We start from the raw sequence: 24,807 nt of genomic DNA on the forward strand, positions 1-24,807 counted from the left end.
AAGAAGTTTTCTTTGCAGTAAAGTGGGACAAAATGATTCTTAAGACAGAAGTGTCCATAGCCTTAGGTATTTGTAACAGATGTAAGAAGAATTCCTTTTTTATTATGTTAACTAAAAATTAAAGTACATGATCTGTTCTCAAAGCCCAAAGTCAGGAATAAACATGGAGAAAACTAGTTTCTTGCCTGTTAGCAAATTAAAAAATCAGTGGGCAATATTTTGATTATGTAGCTGTTTAATCAGATTAGCCTATTTAGGATTGCTTGAAACAGAAATTTGCTTTCTGGTTTTTTGTAGCCAACTGTACGACTAATTATTTTCAACTCTAATGTAAAAATAATGGTAATGCCACTGAATAACATACTGTCTAGTACAGGTGATTCATGTTATAAAAGTTGATTGGTCAGCGTCTGTGTTTTATGTTTCTCCATACACAAGGCAACTTTTCTTGAAGCTACTGAAACATGTTAATGTGATGGGGGGAGGTCCTTCTCTACATATGTTTGCGATTGGGCTGTACAGAATCTGAAATCAGTTAACTTATGTTTTTTTGCTCAGGGCAAGAAAGGCTTTACAATAAACGAAAGTTAGTAAATGGGAGCTAAACTAGCTAAAAGTAAAAACAATAATGGGTAGACACCAAAAATTGACTTATGTTCATCCAGTGGCATTATTGCAAAATTGACTTATGTCCATCCAGTTGCAAGGTTTGGGTTACAGCAGGGGCTTCTGCTAAGTAGCTTGTGAATTGCTCCAGGGCGCTCAGGCGCACTCTAGAACAATGCTTGTTGCCAGCGGTACGTCTACCACCAGTGGAGTGTTGGGACGCAGGGGCTGCAGACTCAGTCCCCGTCTCCACTTGTCACCCTGCCTGCCGCGAATGATCCATCGTTGACCTTTTGCCATGCTAGTAGTAACCATGGACACCGTGTGCTTCTGCTAATACCACAGCAAGTGGCTTTGGCGTGTCAGTTCCTGCTGAACCTACCTGCAGGGGTTATCCATTGTGCTCCTGCAGTTTTGTATGCCCTTAAAATTTCCGTAAATGATAAATATAATAGCTTTTTGTTTCTATCATGGGTGGGGGACCCAGGTTCTTCGACAGAGTGGTAAGATGTAAGATACGAAAGGTTGAGAACCACTGCTCTAGAAGACCTAGGAAAAGATTGCAAAAAGATCTCTTCTGTGCTTGAATTTTTTTTCCTCTGTGATGCTTAGCTGATAACTTAATTTCTTGTTCTGTTCCTAGTCTATGTTCTATACCTTGGACAGGAAAAAAAACTGGTAAAATTCTGGAAAGCGTAGGGGTGAGGAGGAGTTTGGGATATTTTTCATTACTCAGACGTAGGTTGGCCAAACCCTGGGTTACAGTGTGCAGCCAAAAATGTGACCTTTCTACACACCCTTGAAAGGGAAGTCTTTTTTATACCAGTGGAATTAAATGGAAATTTCTGCTGCTGTTGCTTTGTGAGCAGCAGGCCAGCAAATTGTGCCTGGGAATTTGCATCATTCTTAGAACAGCCGCCTGAAACCTTTTTGCTTTAAACTAGATTTGCAGGAAGAGTCGGGCAGGACAAAACGAGGCTTGGTAACTAAGCCAGGATGGTGTGTAATGACTGCTTCCTCTTACTGTTTCTTGAAAGCTATTTGTGGGCGTGTGGAGTCAGAAGCTGCAGAAGGAGTCAAGATGGTATTCTTAGCTACAGGTGCCTAGTTGCTTTTTCTGCTTTGCAAAAACAAAAGTTAAAGAGCTCTTTTCAGTGCAGTGCCGAGGTTTCAAACCTGGGAGTAGTTAAGAGGCTTAAAAATAGTATTCTGGAAACATTGCCTAGTAGAGGTAAGGTACAGTTAATTAAAAGTGATAGACTGAGGAGAGACCTACATAAAAACCCCCAAAAACTAGAATGGTTTTCAAAAGGTGGCTTTGACTGAAGCACTCTCTTGTTTAGAAGGAATTGATAGTGGAATGCCTTTTTTAGTTTGTTTGTTTTTAGCTATTTTTAGTTAGCTAGTTAGTTAGTTAGTTAACAGTAGTCTAAAGGGAATTTCTTCGTCATTTTTCGTCATTTTTCTTGTTTATTTTAGGGAGACCTTGCCTAAGAAAACCTGCTAGTCTGACCTTTTTAAAAAAGCAGTGATGAAGCTTTTTTTTTTAGCACAGAAATGTGTAGAACACAGGGTTAAAAAAGATGTTTTGAGCATGTTCTTCCCAGCATTTAAAAAGTTACATTACAGCCACACGCAGCTCCTATTCAGGTCAGGCTGTAGAGGGAGGAGAACAGGGATTTAATCCCTCTACTTCTAAATGATTTTCTCTCTCAAAACCTGTGAGCCTTGAAAGTGAGTCAGACTGGAAAAAAAACAGTCTGTCTCCAAGTCTATCAATTCTGAGTGCACAGTCTACCTGTCTAAGGAATTATCTCGTAATTCTAATTTTTCTAACTTTATTCATCTTTAAACTGGGTAAAATGTTTCTGGCTCAGATCCATGGTAGAGGGGGATGACCGACTGAATATACTAATCCACTTTGTCCGTATGAGACCATCATGCTCTTTTTATTGAACAAGTATATATAGTAAGGATGCAGTTTCTTGTCCTGGACAAGGAAGATCTTTGAATTGTGGAATTTACTTGGTGTCTGCCTATCAGGGCTGGCGCCCGCATACCCTCAGGTGGGGGAGCTGAAAGATCCAAGGCTTTTGTTGGGACACCACATCATGCCACCCTTCCATAGTTGCTATCCTCCAGCATGCACTTCCTTGCTTGTAAGCCTTTCCTCCATCACCTGCACTCCCAACCACACATGTTGTGTGACACCATTGTGGGAAGAGCATGTGTGCTGCTGGGAGCATGAGTGGCGAAGGGGCTTGCAAGTCTGAGAGGAGGTGGGGAAGGATGCCCAGGGGGTAGTGTGGAAAAGGCATGTGTGTGAATGGCTGGGAAGAGGAATATGCAAGGGGCGTGGTGGGCAGGGGAGGGGGACCCATGTACTGTCTGCCCAGAGCCTTCTAAAATCTGGAACAGGCCCTGCAGTTTATCCCAACTATTGCCCACCTTTCCAAGTTCAGGGGGTGGTTGGAAGATACATGGTTAACAACATTGCTAAACTAAGCAGGTCTTGGTCTGGTTAGTGCCTGGATGGGAGACCTGGGAATCTACTGTACAATCATCAGGTGAATTAGATCCTTCTAAGCCCATTGTTTTCAATGGACTTAGCACGGTATAATTGTGCTGAGGATGATACTTTTGTTTGCACTGCCTTGGGTTGAATGACTGAAGTAAGGGAAGGGTGTAAGTATAACATGTGCATAAATCTTTTGCCCAGTACTTCCAGCGTAATAACGTTTGTCTGATATATCTCATTGTTTCTGTATTTCAGGAGCTTTATTTCAAGAACCTGTCGAAACAGAAACAAAAGCGAGTAATGGAGAAGCATGGGAACAACCGGAAGCTCCGGGTTTGTGTTGCTACTTGCAATCGGGCTGATTACTCCAAGTTGGCCCCGATCATGTTTGGCATTAAAGCGGAACCGCAGTTCTTTGAGCTGGATGTTGTGGTTCTGGGATCTCACCTAATAGATGACTACGGGTATGAAGATAATTTGAGCCTTCTGTGCATTTTTTTAAAGTTGTTGATTATCAAATTTGGCATGAGAATTGGCGGGGGGGACAGTATCCTCGGCTCTGCTCTCTTTATTACTCCATGTGGATTAGTTCAGGACAAATTCGAGTCTCTTGACTTCTTTATACAGTTGCTTCTATGGATAGAATTAAGGGGTGCAGTCCAGAGAAAGGATAAATGTAAGAAGGGTAAATCTCTTCCATTTATATGAAACTTCTGTGCAGTTTTATGACTCATGTACATACATATACACCAGCATATGCCTGCAGCCCATTCTTTTTTTAAAAAAAAATTTTTTATTGGTGAGTACATAAATTTTACATAAATTCCCCATATTACCTAAATTATAACAACCCCCACCCTTCCCCCCTCCTTATTGACTTCCAACAGCTTTCCAACCCTTAACCCATCTTATCGTTTAAATTATTTTTAACTATATTCTTCTAAATCTTATATATATTGTATCCCTTATTCTAAGCATGTTCAAATTATTCTGTATCTCAAATTCTCTAATATATCCATTCTATTCCTAACTGTTTAACCTATCTATTTTTAATACAATCTTCTTAATAATAGTGTTAGCTTAGATTAATTAATGACTAAATTTCCCCGTTAATGGTAAAGTTACTTCTCTCTCCCCTTTATAAAATCGCAAATTAATAATTCTCAAACTGCCACAGTCCTCCTTTCACATCCCATTTTTTTTTCCTAAATATTGTTTCAGCCTGCAGCCCATTCTTCATTAAAATGCTTAGATGGTTTACATGGGCAGATATCCTGTTCAGAACCTGATTCCACAGCCTTGCACCTTCCAGAACAGTACAGCACCCAGTGCCCCCAAATTATTCACTTGGATATGATTTACAGGAAAGTGGTTAAGATGAATAGGTAGGTAGATAAATTTTACTGTATATGGCCATTGGCCTTTACAAGACAGAACATATAGAGCACATTTACAACCACAAATATTTTAAAAATTCTAAGATAACAGACAACATTAAAATTATTCCAATCACAAGCAAGACCCAAATTTACTGCTCAGAATTATGAGGCGCTTTATTAGATACGGCACTTGCTCTTATTTTCCTAGCAGCCAAGGCAAAAAGTGCCACTTTATAGGACACAGAAGCATCCACGTCAGATAACGTATGAATAAATTTAACAGAGTCAGAGAAGGAATGTATAGTATTTAAAATCTTGGTCAGGAATTTCTTTCTGGGTTCTGCATATAAACAACAAACCAGAACATAGAGAAAAAAGGTCCCGCTATGTCAAGTATATTTGGGAGAGTGTATCTGAAACTTGGAATGATTTTTTTTTAAATCTTGAAAAGAATGTTCTGATGCAAATAATTCCACATTCTGCTATGAAAATCTTGGTTGGTAACTTCTTCAACACTGCATTAGGCTGGAGTATAATTTTTTTTTTAAATTACGTATCTTAGCTAGTAGTTAACAAGTTTAGTTCATAGTTTTAGAAATAGGTTACTTACTTGATGTTATTCTTGCAGCAAGTGCCTGCAAGTACTTCTAATCGCTAATTGTATATGAATTAGGATAGGATGATAACAATAGAATACTAATAAAAAACTGAAAAAAAAACCTAACTTTCATTCTTCTCTTATCAATTATTATAACTGCTGTGAATTGCTTTGGGTAACATTTTTCCTTGAAAAGTGAGATAAAAGTATAAAAAATGCATTCAATTGAGTAATTGATTGCTACATTCCAGGCAGTAAATATACTTTATAAAACACGGCATGATCATTACGCTGAGTATGGGGACAGGTGAATCTCTGTAAACAGTCTGGGGAACGTGGCCCTTAGTTTTGGGGGTACAGTTGACTACAGGGTTTTTATGAAGATTATAATACAGTGATAGATAATCTTTATATAATAGTTGTTTGAGGTGTCTGAGTAGTTTGTTTTTGTTGGACAGTGGGTTGGCACTTCAGCAGTAAAAAAAAAATCTTATTTAAAGTGCTACCTGTTTTTCTGACCTTTATTCTGTACCTCGTATTCTGGCCAAATGCTGTAGTGTAGCTAATGCCACAGTGCAATGCAGAATTGCATCTCCATCAATATTTATCAGGTTATCTTTGAACTTTGGGTTATTGCTGTGCTTACCTGTTTCAAAATTTAACATTGCTTTTTCTGCTGTTAGCCCCGTATGGATCATGTCAATATAGCAGAAATGCATAAGGCTATATAGGACAGCTGTGCCCTTCTAGGAGAATAACATCAGCTAGCAGAAAATCAGAGTTTGAATGCTTTCCCATCCACTTTTATTTTGGCAGAATGTGTGTGACCAAGTACAAGAGATTTGTCCTGTGATCCAATGCAAATGGATACATTTGCCTATCTCTCAGCGTAACATACCTTACAGGGTTTGTTGTGAAGAAAAAATGGAAAAGAGGCTGATGTAAGCCACTTTGGGTTCCCCCTGGGGAGAAAGGTGGGATATAAATTAAGTAAAATACAATAAATACAAATTATGACCCTATAGCTTTATAAAAGTTGTATTCTTCTCTTTTCATTCTGTATCAACAAAATTCATTTCCTGCTGTTATGAGTGCAACAGGAACTATTGCTTTTCCTGCTGTTTGCAGTTGACTGTGTTTTCATTTGGGGCACAGTTTTAGATCAGTTTAAAAATTATATTAAGCACTAGAGAGCTTTGCCACTCTGTATTTTGTCAAATCGTATGGAATTTCAGAAGTTGACAGCAATGTCTAGTCACTTACACAGCAATAGAAATGTTGGATCATCTGAATCCATTCTAAGCTTGGCTTCCCACATAGCACACAGGCAAGGGCTCATTGTTTTCTTTGACAGGTGCTTATGTATCAATTTCGATGAAAGGACTTAGGGAAAAAACTGGTATTCTAAACTGTGGTTTAATCCTGGTTTAAAAGGAAAATTTACATGCGCCTCTAAGTTTTCCCAAGAGAAGAAAAAAACGAATTGATGTTCTGATTTTCAGCAGGAAACAAGCCTTCAGGGAGAGGGTTAGGAAGCTGGTCTCCCACGTTAATTGTAACCTGAGCAGCTGTGTTTTATTGAAAAGAATCAAGGAACTATTTGTAAGGTGTAATTCCATCCCAAGGATTCTCGATGATGTTTTCTAAAGAGCAGCAATCTAGCTTTAATAATTAAATTCAAGAGTGTTCAGGTAAAGTTTTGAAAAATGCAGTTGTAGCTTCTTGGTAGAAGATTCTAGAAACTTCCATAGGAAAAAATTATGGTCTAGGGTCAAAATTAATTACGTTTTCTGTCGCTAACCTTATTCTCAGAAATATACTTTGGTATGTTGGTGTGTTGTCTTGTAGTTTAAATGTGTTCCCCTCTTCCCAGTAACACTTACCGTATGATTGAGCAAGACGATTTTGACATCCACACCAGACTGCACACAATAGTGCGAGGAGAAGATGAGGCAGCCATGGTGGAGTCTGTGGGTCTGGCCTTAGTCAAGCTCCCGGATGTACTCAACCGCCTGAAACCCGACATCATGATCGTCCACGGTGACAGATTTGATGCTCTGGCACTGGCGACATCTGCAGCCCTAATGAACATTCGGATTCTTCACATTGAAGGTGGAGAAGTTAGTGGGACCATTGATGACTCCATTAGGCACGCGATAACCAAGTTAGCTCATTACCATGTGTGTTGCACGAGAAGTGCCGAGCAGCACTTGATATCCATGTGTGAAGATCATGACCGTATCCTCCTGGCAGGCTGTCCTTCGTACGATAAGCTGCTGTCTGCCAAAAATAAGGACTACATGAGCGTTATCCGCATGTGGATAGGTAGGTGTCTGTATGTGTGTGGCACAACCCTCTTCCGCTTGGGACCTGCCCAGCTAAACCCAGCTGCCTGGCTTTGCACAGTGACCTGCTAGATCAGTGGCTCTCACTCTGCTTCTTGCAGAGAGCCATGTTTGCTATTTCCATCTTCCCAAAGAGCTATATTTACTTCCATGCCTGGCATGAGGTCTGTACCTCAGGGAGGCCTGTAGCTTACCTGTTCCTCCAGCAGCAGCTGTTTCAAGGTGGAAACCACCTGCCAACCACAAGCCCCACCAGCGAGGGCCTTGCCCAGTTTCCTGAAACATAGGGTAGGTTCTATATTAGGAAACAGTACTCAGAAGAGCCACAGGTGTCAAAGAGCTACGGAGTGAGTATCGGTGCCTAGATGCCTGACAATGGGGGGTGGGAGGCTTCATAAGTCTTTTTTTTAAAACCACCTTCCCACCCATACTTTAGAGGGGGGCATATGTATAAATATGTTGTTCTGTACTCCTCAGTTTTTTCCTCCCAACTACCCTGTGAGGTTTGTAAGGCTGCAAGAGAATGACTAGACAGGATTGTCCAGCCAGCTTCATGGCAGAGAGGGAATTTGAACTGGTATCTTCCAGATCCTAATCTTTCTAACCACTATTCCGCATATCCCTGTTACATCTAGTTTGAGATTGGGGAAACCTGGGTTCAGACCCACACTCACCTGCAAAGCTTGCTGGGTAATCTTAGATCAGTTCCTCTCTCAGCCTAACTCACCTCACTGGCTGGTTGCGAGTGTGTGAAAATAGGAGATTTGGACCCTGAATTTCATAAGAAGAATGATATTATAAGCCTGTATAGATAGATTCAGAAAAATTGATTCATTTCTTTGGTATTTGACAAGAGAAGTTCTTAAGTTTAAATTTGTTCCAGTCACTTATGAGATAATGGTTTAACTAGCTGTCCCTTTTTTCATGAGAATTTGAAGCAAGCTCTTGCTTTTTGTTGTAAAAGCTGTAGAAAAGACAACCAGAAGTCCATTCTTCTGTCTTTCTCTCTTTTCAATAAATTAGGAAAACCACTTAATTTAGGACCAGGTGTTGTCAGGAATCCAAACACATAAATGAATATACTGAAAAATAATCAGTGGCCCCTTAAGCAAACAATTAAATCTTATCTTTTCTGTGTAGAGGTTTGATCATTCTATAAGTAGTCAAACTGACCTTGGAATGAAAACTCTTATTTTACAGTGGAAAAATATTAAGTAATTTACCTGTTGTTCCTTCTTCAGCCCGAGAGGTTCTTTTTAAAAAATCTGTATATTTTTAACTCTGCTTACACAGGTGAGGATGTGAAACCAAAAGATTACATAGTTGCTTTACAGCATCCTGTGACCACAGACATTAAACATTCCATAAAGATGTTTGAACTGACATTAGATGCCCTTATCTCCTTCAACAAGAAGACCTTGGTTTTATTCCCAAATATTGATGCTGGTGAGTACAGATGGTTCTTACTGAGGTGGTTTTGCTACAGCTTGCAACCTGCCACATCTCTTTTTGTGAAATGCATATTGAGTACGTGGGGCTGTACAGCTTCCCCCAACTAAAAGCCATGGTCGAAAGTCCTGATTCTCAGCTTCTGTTTATAAAAGAAATGATCAAGAATGTTGTCAGTGGGCCTTAATGGAACTGAATGGATGTTATTCAAAGCTGCTAGTGTTTTTGGTTGTGATATAGTATAAGCTTTGTTATCTAGCACTTTGTTATCCAGAATGCTCTCAGTTAACCAGCACTGCCCAGAAGACAAGCTCTTCCCCCTCAGCTGCTGTACCTTTGAGTGCATACGCAACTCACTCACTCCTCTCTGGCAGGCCAGCTTGAGACCTCTAGCCATTGCTGGACTTCTGACAGCCAGTATCCTCAGGTGCCTCCTTCCCACTCAGCTGATCACCCTGAAGTGTCAGGAGCCAGCTCTGCTCCGGGGTTCCCAGGCATCAGGCCTGCTTGTTGGCCTACTATGTAGACTGGCTCTGTGACTTGGGAGGGAAGGCTTTTGCCAAGCATGGGTGCTGTCCCCATGCCATTTCCAGTTGGGTGGGCTTTGATTGCTGCAGATTCCTCTGGGCAGGGGCAGGGCAGAGCACATTTGATTAACTGATGATCCTTATTTCCTATGATTATTTCAATGTTATTAATATTGAAAATGTGGTTGCTGTATGACTAAAGCTCTGTGTGATAGAGCCATTGGGTTAGTCAGTTTTGCTTTAGTAGTGAAAATTGTCTAATTAACATATTATTAAAATCCAGAAAAACCTAACTGAATTTAGTGGATCTTTCTGTTCATCTTCGTTCTTCTGTGCCTCCACACATGGGACTGCGCAGGCACAGGCCAGCCGCCGGAGAATTTTCTAGAGCTTCTATGGCTCCGAAGGGGCCGTCTGTCGCGCGCCTCAGCGACCGTTTTCCCGCCCAAACGGTCACGTGATCCTCCAGCGACCAACGGCCCCTTCCCTCAGTTCTCTTCTTGCCGTCGCTTGGAGAGAACGTGAGCTTGTGCTCTGTGCTTTGTGCTTCGTGCTTTTCTTCTGACTGATTGATCTTGGCTTTTTTGACTTCGGACTTCTGACCTCGACTATTCTTCGGATTTCGCTTTGGACTTTGACGTGGACTCGGTAATACGACTCGGACTGTTTTGACCCTTCTCTCGCGTGCCCCTGAAGATGGCCTCTACGGCTCTCTTCAAGCATTGCCTGCAATGCCACACTAAGATGGCCAAATCCAATGGCCATGATCTGTGCCTTTTTTGCTTGGGGGAGACCCACAATGTGTCGGCCTGTAGGATCTGCCAGGGTTTCACCAACAAGGCCTGGCAGGATCGCAAGGCCCGACTAAATTCCTCGCTGTGGCAGAAGGTTATGTCTGAAGGTGCCCCGTTACCTCCGCCCAAGGCCGGCCCTAGCCCCTCTGCCGAACGGCAATCAAGAGCTGGCTCAGTGGCCTCCACGGGGTCGAGACCGAAACCGCGTCCCCCGAGTGCCTCGGCGTCGAGAGCGGCCTCTCCAGCGCGGCCGCCCCGGAGCGCGTCATCTACCAGGTCGGATCCGAGACCAGCTTCGGAACCGAGGATCCTGGTACCGAGTCCCCGGTCGGAACCGACGACCGGTTCGATCCCGATCAAGGCAAAGAGGTCGAAGCAGAGGTCCCCTTCGAAGTCGAGGAGCGTGTCGGTTCCGAGGTCTTCTTCTTCGGAACCAGCTAAAAAGAAGAAGAAGACCAAGCATCGCCGGTCCCCGCGTCCCGCTCGCAGGAGGAGGTCATCGTGCTCCCGCACACGCCTTCCCCTCATCTGGGTTCCCCTGAACCAGAGGAGATCTCCGAACCGGTGCCGGATCCGATGGCGTTCGAGACTGTTCGGGCAGAGTTTTCCTCGGGACCGGAGCCGAGCCCACGACCACATCTGAGTCGGCCATCTCCCGCCCATCGTTCGCCGAGGTCAGAACCGAACCCCTCTCCGCATCGGAGTCGATCTACCCCTGCTGTCGGTCGCGAGAGGCGTCGGTCTGGGGACAGTGTCCGATCCATCCGGTCCACTGCGTCCCGACATCGCCAGGCCTCCTACCTTCCCCCGTCGTACCACTGTCAGTGGGAAGGGGCGCCTACGGGTTTCTCCGCATCGGAGCCGAGGCCTTCAACATCACAGGCATGGTTTCCACCTCCGGTCCACGGTGAGGGATCCCGGCTCGGTTCCGACGAGGGGGACGTCGAAAGCCTGGGGGACTACCAGTCGGAGTCCTGGTCTGAGCCATCGCCCGCTGATGATGTGGTGCCTGCTACTGGTTCACCGTATGAAGACCTACGGATTTACTCTGACCAGATGGCACGAATGGCTCAGGCCTTAGAGATGGACATCTCTTCGGCGGCCCCCCAAACCAAGGACAAGCTCCTCAAGAGGATTTATGGGGACAACCCAGCGTACCTCGGTTTCCCCATGCTTGAGGGTATTGAGGAAATCGTGGATAGGGTGTGGAAGGTGCCCTGTGACCAGCCTCCGACGCCCAAGCGAATAGAGCAGCTGTATAAAATCAAACAGGGCACCTGGCAGGCGTTGGTGAAGCACCCTCCACCTTCCTCTCTTGTTACCGAGGAATTCAACCCCAAACGATCGGGCCACACATCTGTGCCGGCCGATAAAGAAAGCAGGAAGCTTGATGCGCTTGGCAGGCGCCAGTACACGGTGGCTTCGTTGGGCCTGAGGATCGCCAACTACCAGACCATCATGGCTGGTTACCAGCTCTATCTCTGGGAGAAGTTGGCATCCTACACTCGAGACCTCCCACCTGAGCAGAAGGCTGTCGTCTCCCTGTTGCAGACAGAGGCTGTCAGGCTGTCTAAGCAGCAGATGAATGCTGGGAGCCACACTGCTGACACTGCTGCTCGGGGAATGGCTTCGGCGGTGGTCCTCAGGCGCCACTCCTGGTTGCGGTCTACGGCCCTGTCCCAAGAGGTGCGTTCCAGGGTGGAGAGCATGCCATTTGAAGGGGACTCGCTGTTCTCCAAATCGACCGACGAGACCCTGAAGAAAAAGAAGGAGGACCGGCAGACGGCGCGGTCCTTGGGGCTGGCTCCTGCGGACAAGCCCACCTCCAGGCCACGGTATGCTCCCCGGTCCGGCCCTTACCACTTCCAGGGCAGATACCAGCAGCAGCGGCCGGGCTACCACCAGTATCCAGCTTACCAGCAGCGGTCATACCCTCCTGCACAGCAGCAGAGGAGGCATCGGCCTTTTAAACCTCGTCCGTCGCAGCCACCGGCCCAGCAGAGAGATCAGCAGGGCGCCGGGAGGCAGTACTGATGGGTCGCGCCAGCCGTATCCCCGAACTTCTCGGACAGACTGAGTCCACTCCTTTCTGAGTGGGAGTCAATAACATCTGACTCATGGGTCTTAACAATTGTTGAAATGGGATACGGGCTGGAGTTCGTTGAGCTGCCTAGGTGCAGTTCACCCCTGACAGCTGTCAATAATACTATGGCCAAGCTGGATGCGGAGATTGTGTCGCTCTTGGCCAAGGGTGCTGTGGAAGAATTGCCCTATGAGGACTCTGTAAAGGGGTCTTCTCTAGGTTCTTCCTGGTCCCCAAGAAGGATGGGGGCTTACGTCCCATTTTAGATCTGAGGGGCCTTAATGCCTTCCTCAAGGTGACCAAATTCAAAATGGTTACATTGGCGGCTGTGATCGCCTTGCTGAAACAGGGGGATTGGTTTGCGGTCCTTGACTTGAAGGACGCATATTTTCATGTGGGAATACGGGAGGAGCACAGGAAATACCTGAGCTTCGTTTACCGGCAAAGGGTTTTCCGGTATAAGGTGCTCCCCTTCGGCCTGTCCACTGCCCCACGAGTGTTCACGAAATGTGTGGCCCCTGTGGTCTCCTTCCTTCGGGAAGAGGGCTGTACCATCTTTCCGTACCTCGATGACTGGCTCATCGTGGCTGAATCGGAGTCTAGGCTGGTGCAGGACATTGGTTTGGTACTTAGCACTTGCCAACGCCTGGGGCTCCTGGTGAACTTTGAAAAATCCAGACTGGTGCCCAACTGCAAGGTGTCATACATTGGTGCACTATTAGACTCTGTGGAGGGTAAGGCTCTGCTCCCCTTGGAGAGGGCTCGGTCCCTAAGGGGTCTGGTGTCCATGTTTAAAAGGAACCGTTTCCAGTCTGTGCGCACTATCCAGTGCTTACTAGGGCATATGGCAGCGGCCACCTCTGTGGTGCCCTTTGCTAGGCTGCGTATGCGCCCTCTCCAGAACTGGTTTGTGCGGAGGTACGATGCTCTGCTGCACCCTCCGTCCCTCAATTTCTCTATCCCGAGGGTCATCCTCTCCTCCTTGGACTGGTGGCTGTCTGACGACAACTTGTTTAAAGGGACTCCCTTTGGGTATCAGCACCATGACGTCACGGTTACCACTGATGCCTCTCTGTTGGGATGGGGGGCTTACTGTGGTGATGTGTCTGTGCAAGATGTCTGGTCTGAGAGGGAAAAGACCCTCCATATCAATGTGCTTGAACTAAGAGCCATTCGTTTCGCACTTGTGTCCCTTACAGCACTGCTGAGAAATCGTCAGGTGTTGGTGCAGACGGACAACACGACTGCCATGTACTACGTGAATCAGCAGGGGGGCACAGTGTCCATGGCCCTGTGCCGGGAAGCCACGCTCACTTGGCAGTGGGCTATCAGGAACGGCGTGTCGCTCCGTGCTATACACGTGGCTGGGTCAGACAATGCCCAAGCAGATGCCCTCAGCAGGGTCCCTTTGCTGGACCACGAGTGGGAACTGAACGTAGAGTGCATTGGGCCGATCTTTCAGATGTGGGGTCATCCAGTGATAGACGTGTTCGCCACTGCGGCAACCACCAAGGCCCACACGTTCTGTTCCAGGGCAGGGAGCGACCCCCCTCTCTATTGGGGATGCCTTCCAGTTTACGTGGACGCAGGGCTTGCACTACATGTTTCCTCCATTCCCCTTGATCCCCAGGGTCCTGTGCAAGGTAGAGGAGGACGGGACGGACTGCATCCTGGTGGCCTGCGGATGTCCCAGCGGACATATGTCAGTCTGCCCCCTCGGCAAGACCTTCTCCTAAACGGGAGCCTAGTCCACCACGACCCCAGGAAGCTGCACCTGACGGCTTGGCGGATCGTTCCTCCCCTGTAGTTTTTACTGACGAAGTACAGAGGGTCCTCCTGAACGCCCGTCGACCATCCACTAGGCGCGCTTATGCGGCCAAGTGGCGCAGGTTTGAACTTTGGGCACTTGCTAAAGGAGTGGTGCCTGACAGCAGCCCTTTAGGGGTTGTATTCGAGTACTTGTGCCACTTGCAAGGCTTGGGCTTGAAGGTTTCCACCCTCAAGGTCCACCTGGCAGCTATATCTGCTGCTCACACCCGAGTTGAGGGTGTTACGGTGTTTTCTCACCCACAGTCCCGCCAGTTCCTTAAGGGCATGTTCAACCTTTACCCACCTGTGTCGACGCCAGTGCCTCAGTGGTCGCTGTCCCTGGTGCTTTCACGTCTAATGTTGCCCCCATTTGAAACTATGGCTACCTGCCCCTTGGATGTCTTGTCTTACAAGGTGGCATTCTTGGTGGCTGTGACGTCGGCCAGAAGGGTCAGTGAGCTGTCTGCGCTGCGGTCTGACCCTCCTTTCCTTGTGTTTCATCCCAACAAGGTGGTCCTGCGTCCCTGCCTGGGTTTTCTGCCCAAGGTGGTGTCCGCTTTCCACCTCTCACAGGATATTTCCTTACCTGCATTTTTTCCTCACCCTTCCTCTAAGGGGGAAAAGGCCCTCCATTCCCTAGACTTGAAGAGGGCCATAGCCTATTGTCTGGATAGGACGAAGAGATTCCGGTCGAGCCCTCACCTGTTTGTGTGTTTTGGGGCCAAGGACAAGGGTAACAGGGCTTCTTCACAGACCCTGTCTAGGTGGATTGTAGCGGCCATTGCCAAGGCCTATTCCCTGGCAGGGTTAGCTTGCCCGCTTCATGTCAGGGCCCATTCTACGCGGTCCCAGGCATTCTCCTCGGCGCTGCTCAGGGGTGTGCCCCTGGCTAACATTTGCAAAGCGGCCACGTGGTCCTCTGCAGATACCTTTGTCAGGCATTATGCCATAGATGTAAATGCCGAACAGGATGTGTCGGTGGCCAAGGCTGTACTGCACTCCCTTTTTTCCTGAGGGAGTCTTGGGAAAAATTTTTCTTGGCGTACCTGCTAGGTACCCTTGAGTGATAGAGTGTATATTGGGGTGTATATATGTGTGAATATTCGGTACTGATGTATCACTGCACAGTTTACATAGATGTATATATGCATATCTGTTTGTTGTTGTTCTTGTTGTTCAATAAAATTGTGTTGGACTTCACCCCGCCTTCCTTATTGCGTGAAGCTTGGTACACTCCCATGTGTGGAGGCACAGAAGAACGAAGATGAAAACAGGGTTAACATACCTGTAACTTATGTTCATCGAGTTCTTCTGTGCTGACACACAACCCTCCCTCCTACCCCGCTGTGAATTCCAATGCACGACAAGGTGATGGCTGTAACGGAAATTGGTGTCTTTAAGGTGTTATGGCTGAAGTGTATTGGTCAAGTGGCGGCAAAGGAGAACTGAGGGAAGGGGCCGTTGGTCGCTGGAGGATCACGTGACCGTTTGGGCGGGAAAACGGTCGCTGAGGCGCGCAACAGACGGCCCCTTCGGAGCCATAGAAGCTCTAGAAAATTCTCCGGCGGCTGGCCTGCGCCTGCGCAGTCCCATGTGTGTCAGCACAGAAGAACTCGATGAACATAAGTTACAGGTATGTTAACCCTGTTTTCCCTTCCATTAATACTGCCACTTGCCCTGGGCAGGGGCAGGGCAGAGCACATTTGATTAACTGATGATCCTTATTTCCTATGATTATTTCAATGTTATTAATATTGAAAATGTGGTTGCTGTATGACTAAAGCTCTGTGTGATAGAGCCATTGGGTTAGTCAGTTTTGCTTTAGTAGTGAAAATTGTCTAATTAACATATTATTAAAATCCAGAAAAACCTAACTGAATTTAGTGGATCTTTCTGTTCCCTTCCATTAATACTGCCACTTGCCCTAAAGTGGTAAGGTGGACCATCTGTACACTGTTACGGCAGGGCTTTGCAAGTAGCAGCTTCTTTGTGGTCATGATTATACTCTTCAAGTAGTAATGAGTTTATTGCAATTAGCCGTTGCCTGTAGCAGATTTACTATTAAATAAACAAACAAAATATACAATTGATATCAACCCCATAAGCTCCAAGGACTACAAAATGTCAATACAACTACAGCAAATAATACCCTAGGACCATAAGATAAAGAAATATCTGTCCAGATTCCCCACTAGTTGCCTCTTAATGGCAAACTGCTGTGCAGAATTACTGTGAGCCGTTACCAAATTTCAGGGGGTTTTGCCCTCAGGTAGTCAATTGTTACTTTTCCCACAGGGAGCAAAGAAATGGTTCGTGTAATGAGGAAGAAGGGTGTTGAGCATCACCCAAATTTTCGAGCAGTAAAGCATGTTCCATTTGACCAGTTCATTCAGCTTGTGGCTCATGCTGGTTGTGTGATTGGAAACAGCAGTTGTGGTGTGCGAGAAGTTGGGGCGTTTGGAACCCCTGTCATCAATCTGGGAACACGCCAGATAGGGAGAGAAACAGGTAATGTATAACTCACCACTTCAGTGGCCCCTTAGAAATGGATAAAACTTTTCTGAAGTAGACTCCACTTTGCCAGTCGCGTGCAATTAGTCCTTTGTTGGCAGGCCTATCTATATCTTGATGGGCCTCATAAATGCTGTAGGTTGCCTTTCTGAATTAGTTGTGCTTATTTTAAGAACTTCCATCCAGCCTTTCCTTTAAAATGCCCAGGACAACTAACAGTACCCACGGCACATCTAGATTTTTTAATATCTAGAAGGGAAGCGCGTGAGTGGGGGCTGGGAAGAAGGGGAGAGGAAGGTAGAGGTAGGATTCTGAGAGAGGGAGAGAACATCCCTTGACAGTTCTTAGATCCAAATGCCAGGAACCTAGGTCACATGTGCACCCTATTCAATCCCCAGACTTATGAGTGTTGCTGTTACCTCTCCGACTATTCCTGAAGCTAATTGAGAAATGTGAGTGGGTAAGAGGAGGGGATGTGAAAAGGGAGGACAGAGGGAGGAAAAACAGTTCTTCTATTTGCTCTCCCCTTTTTCTTCCTCCTTCTTTCCAAGCCATTTTGTTAAGAAATCCTATTTGTTCCACTCCCTTAATAAAGTACATTCTGCTGGGTAGCAGCCCTTAAGGCGAGTTCTGTGAAGTCCATCTAGCTTAGGGCCAAATGGAATTGAATCCTCAACACTGCCATAAGCCATATTTAGCTGACCACTGCACCACAGTAAAATGTTTAAAAGATTTAAGATGGCTTTTACCATGCCTATAAGGACCATGTACAGTTTTCCAAACTCCATGCCAGGGGTGAATTTTAATCTCAATACATACCCACTGACCATTGCCAACAAGTATTTTTTTAAAAAGACCCCAGTTGTCCTGATGAATGAGACCAGCATATCTGCCTGGATTGCCGGTGTAATTTCTGCCCACTGCCCAGTGCAGTGTCAGCATTTGTAGTGCTGGTGCGGCAAGAGGCCCTTCCCACGCTAAGCCAATCTTGGTTGATGCTCGCTGGAAACATCTTTGGCATTCAAAGGCGAGTACTTTTCATGGCAGGCTTATTCCTGTAATGTCATTTCTTGGAGACCTAGCATACTTTATGTTATGGAGGTTTCGTTTGCTTCTTTCTCAAGGGGAAAATGTCCTTCATGTTCGTAATGCTGACACCCAAGACAAAATACTGCAAGCCTTGCATCTCCAGTTTGGCAAACAATATCCTTGGTAAGTAGCGATAGAAATTGCTATAGAAATCACTGCAGCAGAGATAATATTCTTGCATGTTCACAAACTCTCTCTCTCCCCCCCCCCCCTGCCCCCAGCATCCACTCACAATAGGAGTGCTCTAGGCTAGATTATGGTATTGCTAAACCAATGTACAATGTACAGGAGCCCTGTGGCACAGAGTGGGAAGCTGCAGTACTGCAGCCCAAGCTCTGCTCTGGACCTGGGTTTAATCCTGGCAGAAGCCAGGTTCAAGTAACCGGCTCAAGGTTGACTCAGCCTTCCATCCTTCTGAGATCAGTAAAATGAGTACCCAGTTTCCTGGGGGTAAAGTGTAGGTGACTGGGGAAGGCAATGGCAAACCACCCCGTAATAAAAGTCTGCCAAGAAAACATCGTGATGCGACGTCCCCCTATGGGTCAGTAATGACTCGGTGCTTGCACAGGGGACTACAACCAATGTACTGTAGTGATTAAAGGAGAGCCAGGATCCTCTGCCACATTCACAGTCTCATTGTATTGGGTGGAACTCACTCTCTGGTCCACATTTCACCTTTGCCATTGTGTCTGTGATCCACTGTGGCTTCCTTGATTAAATTGAAAGCAAATGGCCTAATTCTGGCAGTACAGTGTCAGTTGTTTGCCTTCCCACAGTCTACCAGTTGACTATCACAGAGTAGCTCTTTTATGGACACTGATGCTGGGAAAGGTTTTGTGAAACCTACAAAAACTTCGTGGCATGTTCCACCAGCTTTATAAATGCTGTGTTAATGGGTGTGCTCCCCAACCAGTACACATAGGATTGTAGCCCTTATTTTTGTGTAACATGTCTAATATGAATGAATGCTGTGGAAATAATAATGAGATCTTGTTTCTTTTCTTAGTTAGTTTTGCAAAGTAATATAGTTTAATATTTCAGGTATGAAATCCTCCCCCCCGCCCCTTCATTTTAAAGTCTTCTTAAATAGATACTTTTTCCTCATACTCCTAGACAGCCAAATGGAAATAACCCAGGACACAGTCCTGTCAAAATTAAGTACATAAGCATAATAAGAACTGTGCTTATATACCTCTCTTCTAGACAGATTAGTGTGCCACTCAGAGCAGTGATCAAAGTCAGTGTTGCTGTTATCTCCACAATACAGCTGGGGTTGAGCGGAGTGGCTTACCCAAGACCACCTGCAGAGTTCATGACAGTAGTGGGATTTGAACCAGCAGAGTGCTGATTCAGAGCCCGACCACTTAACCATTTGTGCTGATACACACATTCCAAATGTTCCCTGTGTGCATAAGCCTTTAAGTCATTCCTGTTTAGAAATCCCTAACAAATGCATATGATGTGTTTTCTGATATAGCTTTGTGCTGGCAAGTATCTAGAATACAAGCTTGAGTGCCGTAGATTGTATGCTAAGTTTTTTTCACACACTGCAGTTACTACCCTCTGATGTTGTAGTTCAAAGATATATGGAGATGGAAATGCTGTTCCAAGAATCCTAAAGTTCCTCAAGTCTATTGACCTTGGAGAACCCCTACAGAAGAAATTCTGCTTCCCTCCTGTCAAGGAAAACATCTCCCAAGATATTGACCATATCTTGGAAACCCAGAGTGCGTTGGCAGTGGATCTGGGTGGAACAAACCTCCGGGTAGCAATAGTCAGCATGAAGGTAAATATGAACTGTAACACAAGGATTAGGAATCTTCTGGGAACTGTAGTGCAGACTTTTTAATTTTTAACAACAAAGACCAAGGAAGACAGGGGGTGTCGGTTGGTCGGTCTCTTTCCCTCCCTCCCACTTGCACGCATGCTCTCTCCTTGCATAGCACTCACTATCATGTGTATTCTCTTATTCTTTGACATAGCCTGTGGGGAGAACCACTTTTAATATAGAGGAGGAGGGTGATTGGAAAAGTCCAGAGGCCTAATAGTTTTTCCTCTCACTTAGGGTGAAATAGTTAAGAAATATAGCCAACTGAACCCCAAAACCTATGAGGACAGAATAAAATTGATCCTTAAGATGTGTGTAGAGGCTGCCTCAGAAGCAGTAAATCTGAATTGCAGAATTCTGGGTGTGGGTAAGTTTAATGAGCACTATATTTTCCCCCTCGCAAAATCACTAAAAATGTATGCTGTATAACATTGTACATTTTAGATAACAGCGTTGGAACTATTTTTGGTAAAGCAACAGGCTTAGGAAATACCTAAAGTGATGCATATTTATGATCATCAACTGCAGAATGCATTGGCATACCTTAATGCTGGTGCGTGGTTCTGTAATTCCAGGCCAGGTATTTTTTCATAGCAATTTGCTAATGGCACAGAAGCATTTCAAGTGCTGGGTATGATTGGATTACCTCTTGAAGCTAAATCAGAAATGCCACTGAGGTACAAAGGGCTGTGATGAGGCAGGTGATGCCAGCCTCTCATAAGTTCCTTGCAATGTCTCTTCTCTTTCTCTTGTGTTATATTAAACTAGCAACAAAGCCCATTGTGGGAAAAAATACAGTGGGCTCTGTAAAGGGGAGGGCGGGCAGGCGGGCATTCCCTGCTCCTCCATCACTGATTTCAGCCGGATGAAGGCGGGGGGGGGGGCGGGGGCGGGCATGGCCACGTCCTCACCTCCTGATCCCGGCTGAGTGAAGGAGGGGTGGGCATTGCCGCCTGCTCCACTCTTGATCCTGAGCGAGTGAAGGGCAGGGCCTTGTAGCCTGCTTCGCGCCTGTCCTGGCCGGGTGAAGTGGGGTGCCACCTGCTCTGTTCCAGTTCCTGTCTAGGTGAAGAAGGAACGGGCATTGCCTCCTACTCTGTTCCTGATTCCAGTTGGGTGAATTGGGGGGGGGGGGCATTGCCGCCTGCTCCGACCCTGATTCCGGCAGGTTGAACAGGGGGCGGGCATTGCCTCCATCTCTGCACTTGATCCAGGCTGGGTGAAGGAGGGTAGGCATTGCCTTATGCTCCATTCCTGATCCTAGCTGTGTGAAGGGGGTGGGCATTGTCACCTGCTCCACTCCTGATCCCTGCTGGGTGAAGTTGAGGGCGGTCATTGCCTCCTGCTTTGCGCCTTATCCAGGCTGGGTGAAGGGGGATGAGCGTTGTTGCCTCATGCTCCACTCCTGATCCCAGCTGGGTGAAGGCGGGGGCAGGCACTGCCACCTGCTATACTTCTGATCCCGGTCTGGGCTTCCTGCCGCAACACACTTTCTGGAGATCTGGTTGCCTCATTTGGGCTTCCCTTCACAGCAGCACCCTCTGGTAGGAAGTGAGTTGTCTTAAATACACTTAGCCTTTTATATAGTAGGATATTTGTGCTGGTGTCTTTTAACGTGTCAGTACAAAGATAAAAAAAACATGTCTCAACTGAGTTTCCCCAGTGTTAAATGACTGCATCTGGATCATCATGCTTTCTTTCTGGCACAGTGGCAAGCTGGCTGTGTCTGCCCTTGGGCAAGAACCGTGGATGAGAGAGAAACCCCCACTCAACAGGATCTGGGCACAGGATTTCTCTCTTTCAGTCTGATCCACATGCATAGCCAACTCTGGGCTAAGCTGCTGGAACATGAGAACCGCAAGCCAGACCTCAGAACCTGCAGCCATTCACAGTGCTAGGGAGGCAGCCCCCCCCCCAATCTTCCCTCTTTATGAGGGGAGAGATCACTGAGGGTCTGGTCTACTTGATGGTAATAAGGAAGGAAAAGGGACCCATTCTGAGCCTTGGTCTGCACTTGCGGAATTCTGAAATAGTAGAATGAGCTGTACCATTTCAAACTAGGCCCCCCCCGCCCATATTTTTCTTTCTTCTCCATAAGAAAGCATATAATGAAAAGAAAAGAGAGTGATTCATGTGCTGTGGACTACTCCACTCTTTTCAAGGAATTATTAATGTAAGGGGAGCTGGAAACTCCTCCCCTGCAGTCTGAAGCATTACCAGCTGTTCTCCCACCTTAGCCCTTCATCACCTCATTCTCCTGAATATGTAGATCAGCCCATGATTTGTTGTGGTTGAGTACTGATGACTGTATTAGGTTATTTTGTTGTTCTTGTTCAAAAGTTAAAAAGATGTGATTCTTTCCATGGCTTTCTTTAGAAGAACAGTGTTGCAGAATGACCAGGTCTTGATGAGTTTTTTTCTTTCTTGTTATGTTCATTGGGGCTTAGGCATTTCTACAGGTGGCCGAGTCAATCCCCGAGAAGGTGTTGTTCTTCATTCCACAAAACTTATTCAGGAATGGAGCGCTGTTGATCTGCGAACTCCGATATCGGACACCCTGCACCTGCCAGTATGGGTGGACAATGATGGCAACTGTGCTGCTTTGGCAGAGAGAAAATTTGGACATGGAAAAGGAGTGGAAAACTTTGTAACACTCATCACTGGGACAGGTATCTACATCCTTGCAATCCAGCTCAGAGTTAGACTGTTGCAGTCTTAAGGAGCCACTTACATTTGGTGTAGTTCCTGACTTAAAAGAATGAGTTTTTTCAAAAATACGTTGCATGCTAGTAGTTATAATCTGAATCTGACGGTTTGCTGTGCCCCTTAAAAAATTCAGCTGCACAAAGTATTGAGTCTGGAGACTTATGTAGTAGTAATTCAAGTAGCCACAAGCATCTATTGTAGTGGATGTCAGATTATTAGTTTTTAATTATTATTATTGTTTATTAGCACCATCAGCATGCACAGGAGAGAGATCACCGAGGGTCTGGTTCATTCAATAGTAATAAGGAAGGAATGGTAATAAACTCTGAACATTGTTTTTACTGTGTTCTGAACTTCTTCGAGCACAGGAAATGAGGATCAAGATAAATTAAACAAGACCTCCACCTCACCTTTGTAGTTGCATAGTACCTCTGCATAGTACCTCTGCATCCTGATTCCAGCTGGGCCTTTTTTGTAACACCCCTCCCACCTCTGACCTAGATATAAGCGCTGATGGAGCTTCATTCTGATTTGTGAGCTTTGACTGACAAAAGCTTATGCCCTGGAAAATGTTGTTGGTCTTTAAGGTGCTATTGGACTCAGATTTTGTTCTTCCTAATTACTGTTCATGAAGATTGGCTAAGAAATAAACGGAGTACAAAAAGTCAAGCACGATAGTTTTGAGTGCCAGTGTGGTGGAGTGGCTAGAGTAACCAATTAGGATCTGGGCAACCCAGGTTCGATTCTCCACTATGCCATGGAGGCTTACTGGGTGACCTTGTCCCAGTTACATACACTCAGCCTAACCTACCTCACAGCATTTGTTGTGAGGAAAAAATGGAGAGGAAAATGAAGTAAGCTGCCTGGGTTCCCATTGGGGGAGGAAGTGGGGTATAAATGAAGTAAAATTTTAAAAATAAAGAATTCTGAACCATATCAGAGGGGCAAAATAGGATCAGTAGAGTTCTGAAGGGTTACGAATCCAAGAATCTGCCTGAAGGTGAGCTTAGGGGTCACTTCAGTGTGTTTGGTGTATGTGCGCAAAACAGAAGCTTTTACCTGGCATTCAACACTTAATAGGCACGTGTCTCAAATGAACATCTACCACCAGATGTGCTATGCTGGTGTGTATGCTGAAGGAGCCAAGTTTTGACCATGATCCCTCCTGTTTGGACGTAGCATGCATTTGTTTACTATGTGATGTGCAAAGAAGTTCTTCCTTGGCCTCAAAGAATTAAACCCTAGCTATTATCTGTAGGGCATGACAGTGACTTGCACATTAGAATATGTTGTGCCTTTCAAGAGAGCACCTTTCTGAGAACAGTGGTTAAAAATGTACCCCTTCCCCTGTGTATGGATGAACAGAAAATATGTCCAAAGAAGTACAGAAAAATGTTGCAAAGGGCAAAAATCTTGTTAACAGCATTTCCTTGTGTTGCCCAGGGGAAGAACTGCAAATTGCCTTGATCTTTTGTGCATTAAAGAGCAAGGGGGAAATTATTTTAATGTTCTGTTGGCTCTTAGCAGTTAAAGTACTTTATTAAAAAATTTATTCTAATTATCTCTCCAAGGCAGACTACAAAATATGTTGTCATACAAAGGCTTACTTCATATGGATCAGTTTTGTTAATTCTTTTAATGTTTTACAAACAGTTGTGGATGTTTTAATATGAAAATGGTATAAAGTCTAGTAAATACCTCTCGCTGGGAAGGCTGTTCTATAACTGAGGTGCCTTCCAGAGAAGACCCCATCATCCCTGGTTGCTGTCCAACTTCTGAAGGGCCACCTGAGGCAAAATCTGTGGCAAAGGTTTAGATGCTTTCTTGTCCATGTTTTTAGACCTCGGGCTCATTTGCTGGGTGGGGTTGTTTTGTTTATCTTTAACTTTGCTGTCCTTCCAGGTATCGGTGGAGGAATCATTCACCAAAATGAATTGATCCACGGAAGTTCTTTTTGTGCTGCTGAACTTGGGCATATCATGGTAGCTTTGGATGGTCCTGAATGTCTTTGTGGGAGCCATGGCTGTATAGAGGCATATGCTTCCGGAATAGCCTTGCAGAGAGAAGCTAAAAAATTGCATGATGGTAGGCCTGGTCTTGTCTTTCACATTTATTTCTAGGAGGTGTTATAAAAATGCAACCAACCTTTTTTTTTTAAAAAAAGCAGGTGTACAGTTTAAATAACCTGAGAGACGTTATTGAACGTTGTACTCTTGAGAAAGCTGTAGCAAGACTTTCTGAAGCACTCCTTTCTGATTTGTCTGCACTGCCAGTGGCTAAGCTAGTGCAGAGGATTTCAGGAAAGCCTGTTCAAAAGGCCAGTCTAGAAGTATGCTCCAGTGAAGACACACACCAGCCATGCACTGTGATCAGGACTATGCAGTGGAAACTCTTTAAGTTCAGAAGAAGCTCAGCTGCACTCCATGAGATGTCAGAGGGATATGCTCGGTAGAACAAGTACGCTGGCTCTGAGGAGTAAATAGATGGGGCCCGGCAGCCTGAGTAGACTCACTGAATGGGATTGCTCTGGGGTTGCTCCTGTATTTTATCATGGGGATTTGCAGA

At 45.5% G+C, this 24,807-nt stretch overlaps 1 protein-coding gene across 5 annotated transcripts in view; it reads left to right on the forward strand.

Annotated features, from left to right (window-relative positions):
• GNE (glucosamine (UDP-N-acetyl)-2-epimerase/N-acetylmannosamine kinase) overlaps positions 1–24,807 on the forward strand; it is a 59,436-nt gene that overhangs the window by 28,139 nt on the left and 6,490 nt on the right. For 4 of the 5 annotated variants that reach the window (XM_054986329.1, XM_054986333.1, XM_054986332.1 and 1 more), the window contains exons 2-10: positions 3,380–3,588; positions 6,975–7,426; positions 8,740–8,892; positions 16,404–16,616; positions 17,744–17,831; positions 19,284–19,494; positions 19,774–19,903; positions 21,984–22,205; positions 24,145–24,327. In XM_054986329.1, coding sequence (XP_054842304.1) covers positions 3,380–3,588; positions 6,975–7,426; positions 8,740–8,892; positions 16,404–16,616; positions 17,744–17,831; positions 19,284–19,494; positions 19,774–19,903; positions 21,984–22,205; positions 24,145–24,327 — 1,861 coding nt within the window. Of the gene's footprint in view, positions 1–1,684; positions 1,707–3,379; positions 3,589–6,974; positions 7,427–8,739; positions 8,893–16,403; positions 16,617–17,743; positions 17,832–19,283; positions 19,495–19,773; positions 19,904–21,983; positions 22,206–24,144; positions 24,328–24,807 lie in introns of those variants that run through there. The other variant, XM_054986331.1, reaches the window with a different exon arrangement.

Source organism: Eublepharis macularius, chromosome 8 (genome assembly GCF_028583425.1).
Source record: "Eublepharis macularius isolate TG4126 chromosome 8, MPM_Emac_v1.0, whole genome shotgun sequence".
In the NCBI taxonomy this organism is placed as follows: Eukaryota; Metazoa; Chordata; class Lepidosauria; order Squamata; family Eublepharidae; genus Eublepharis; species Eublepharis macularius.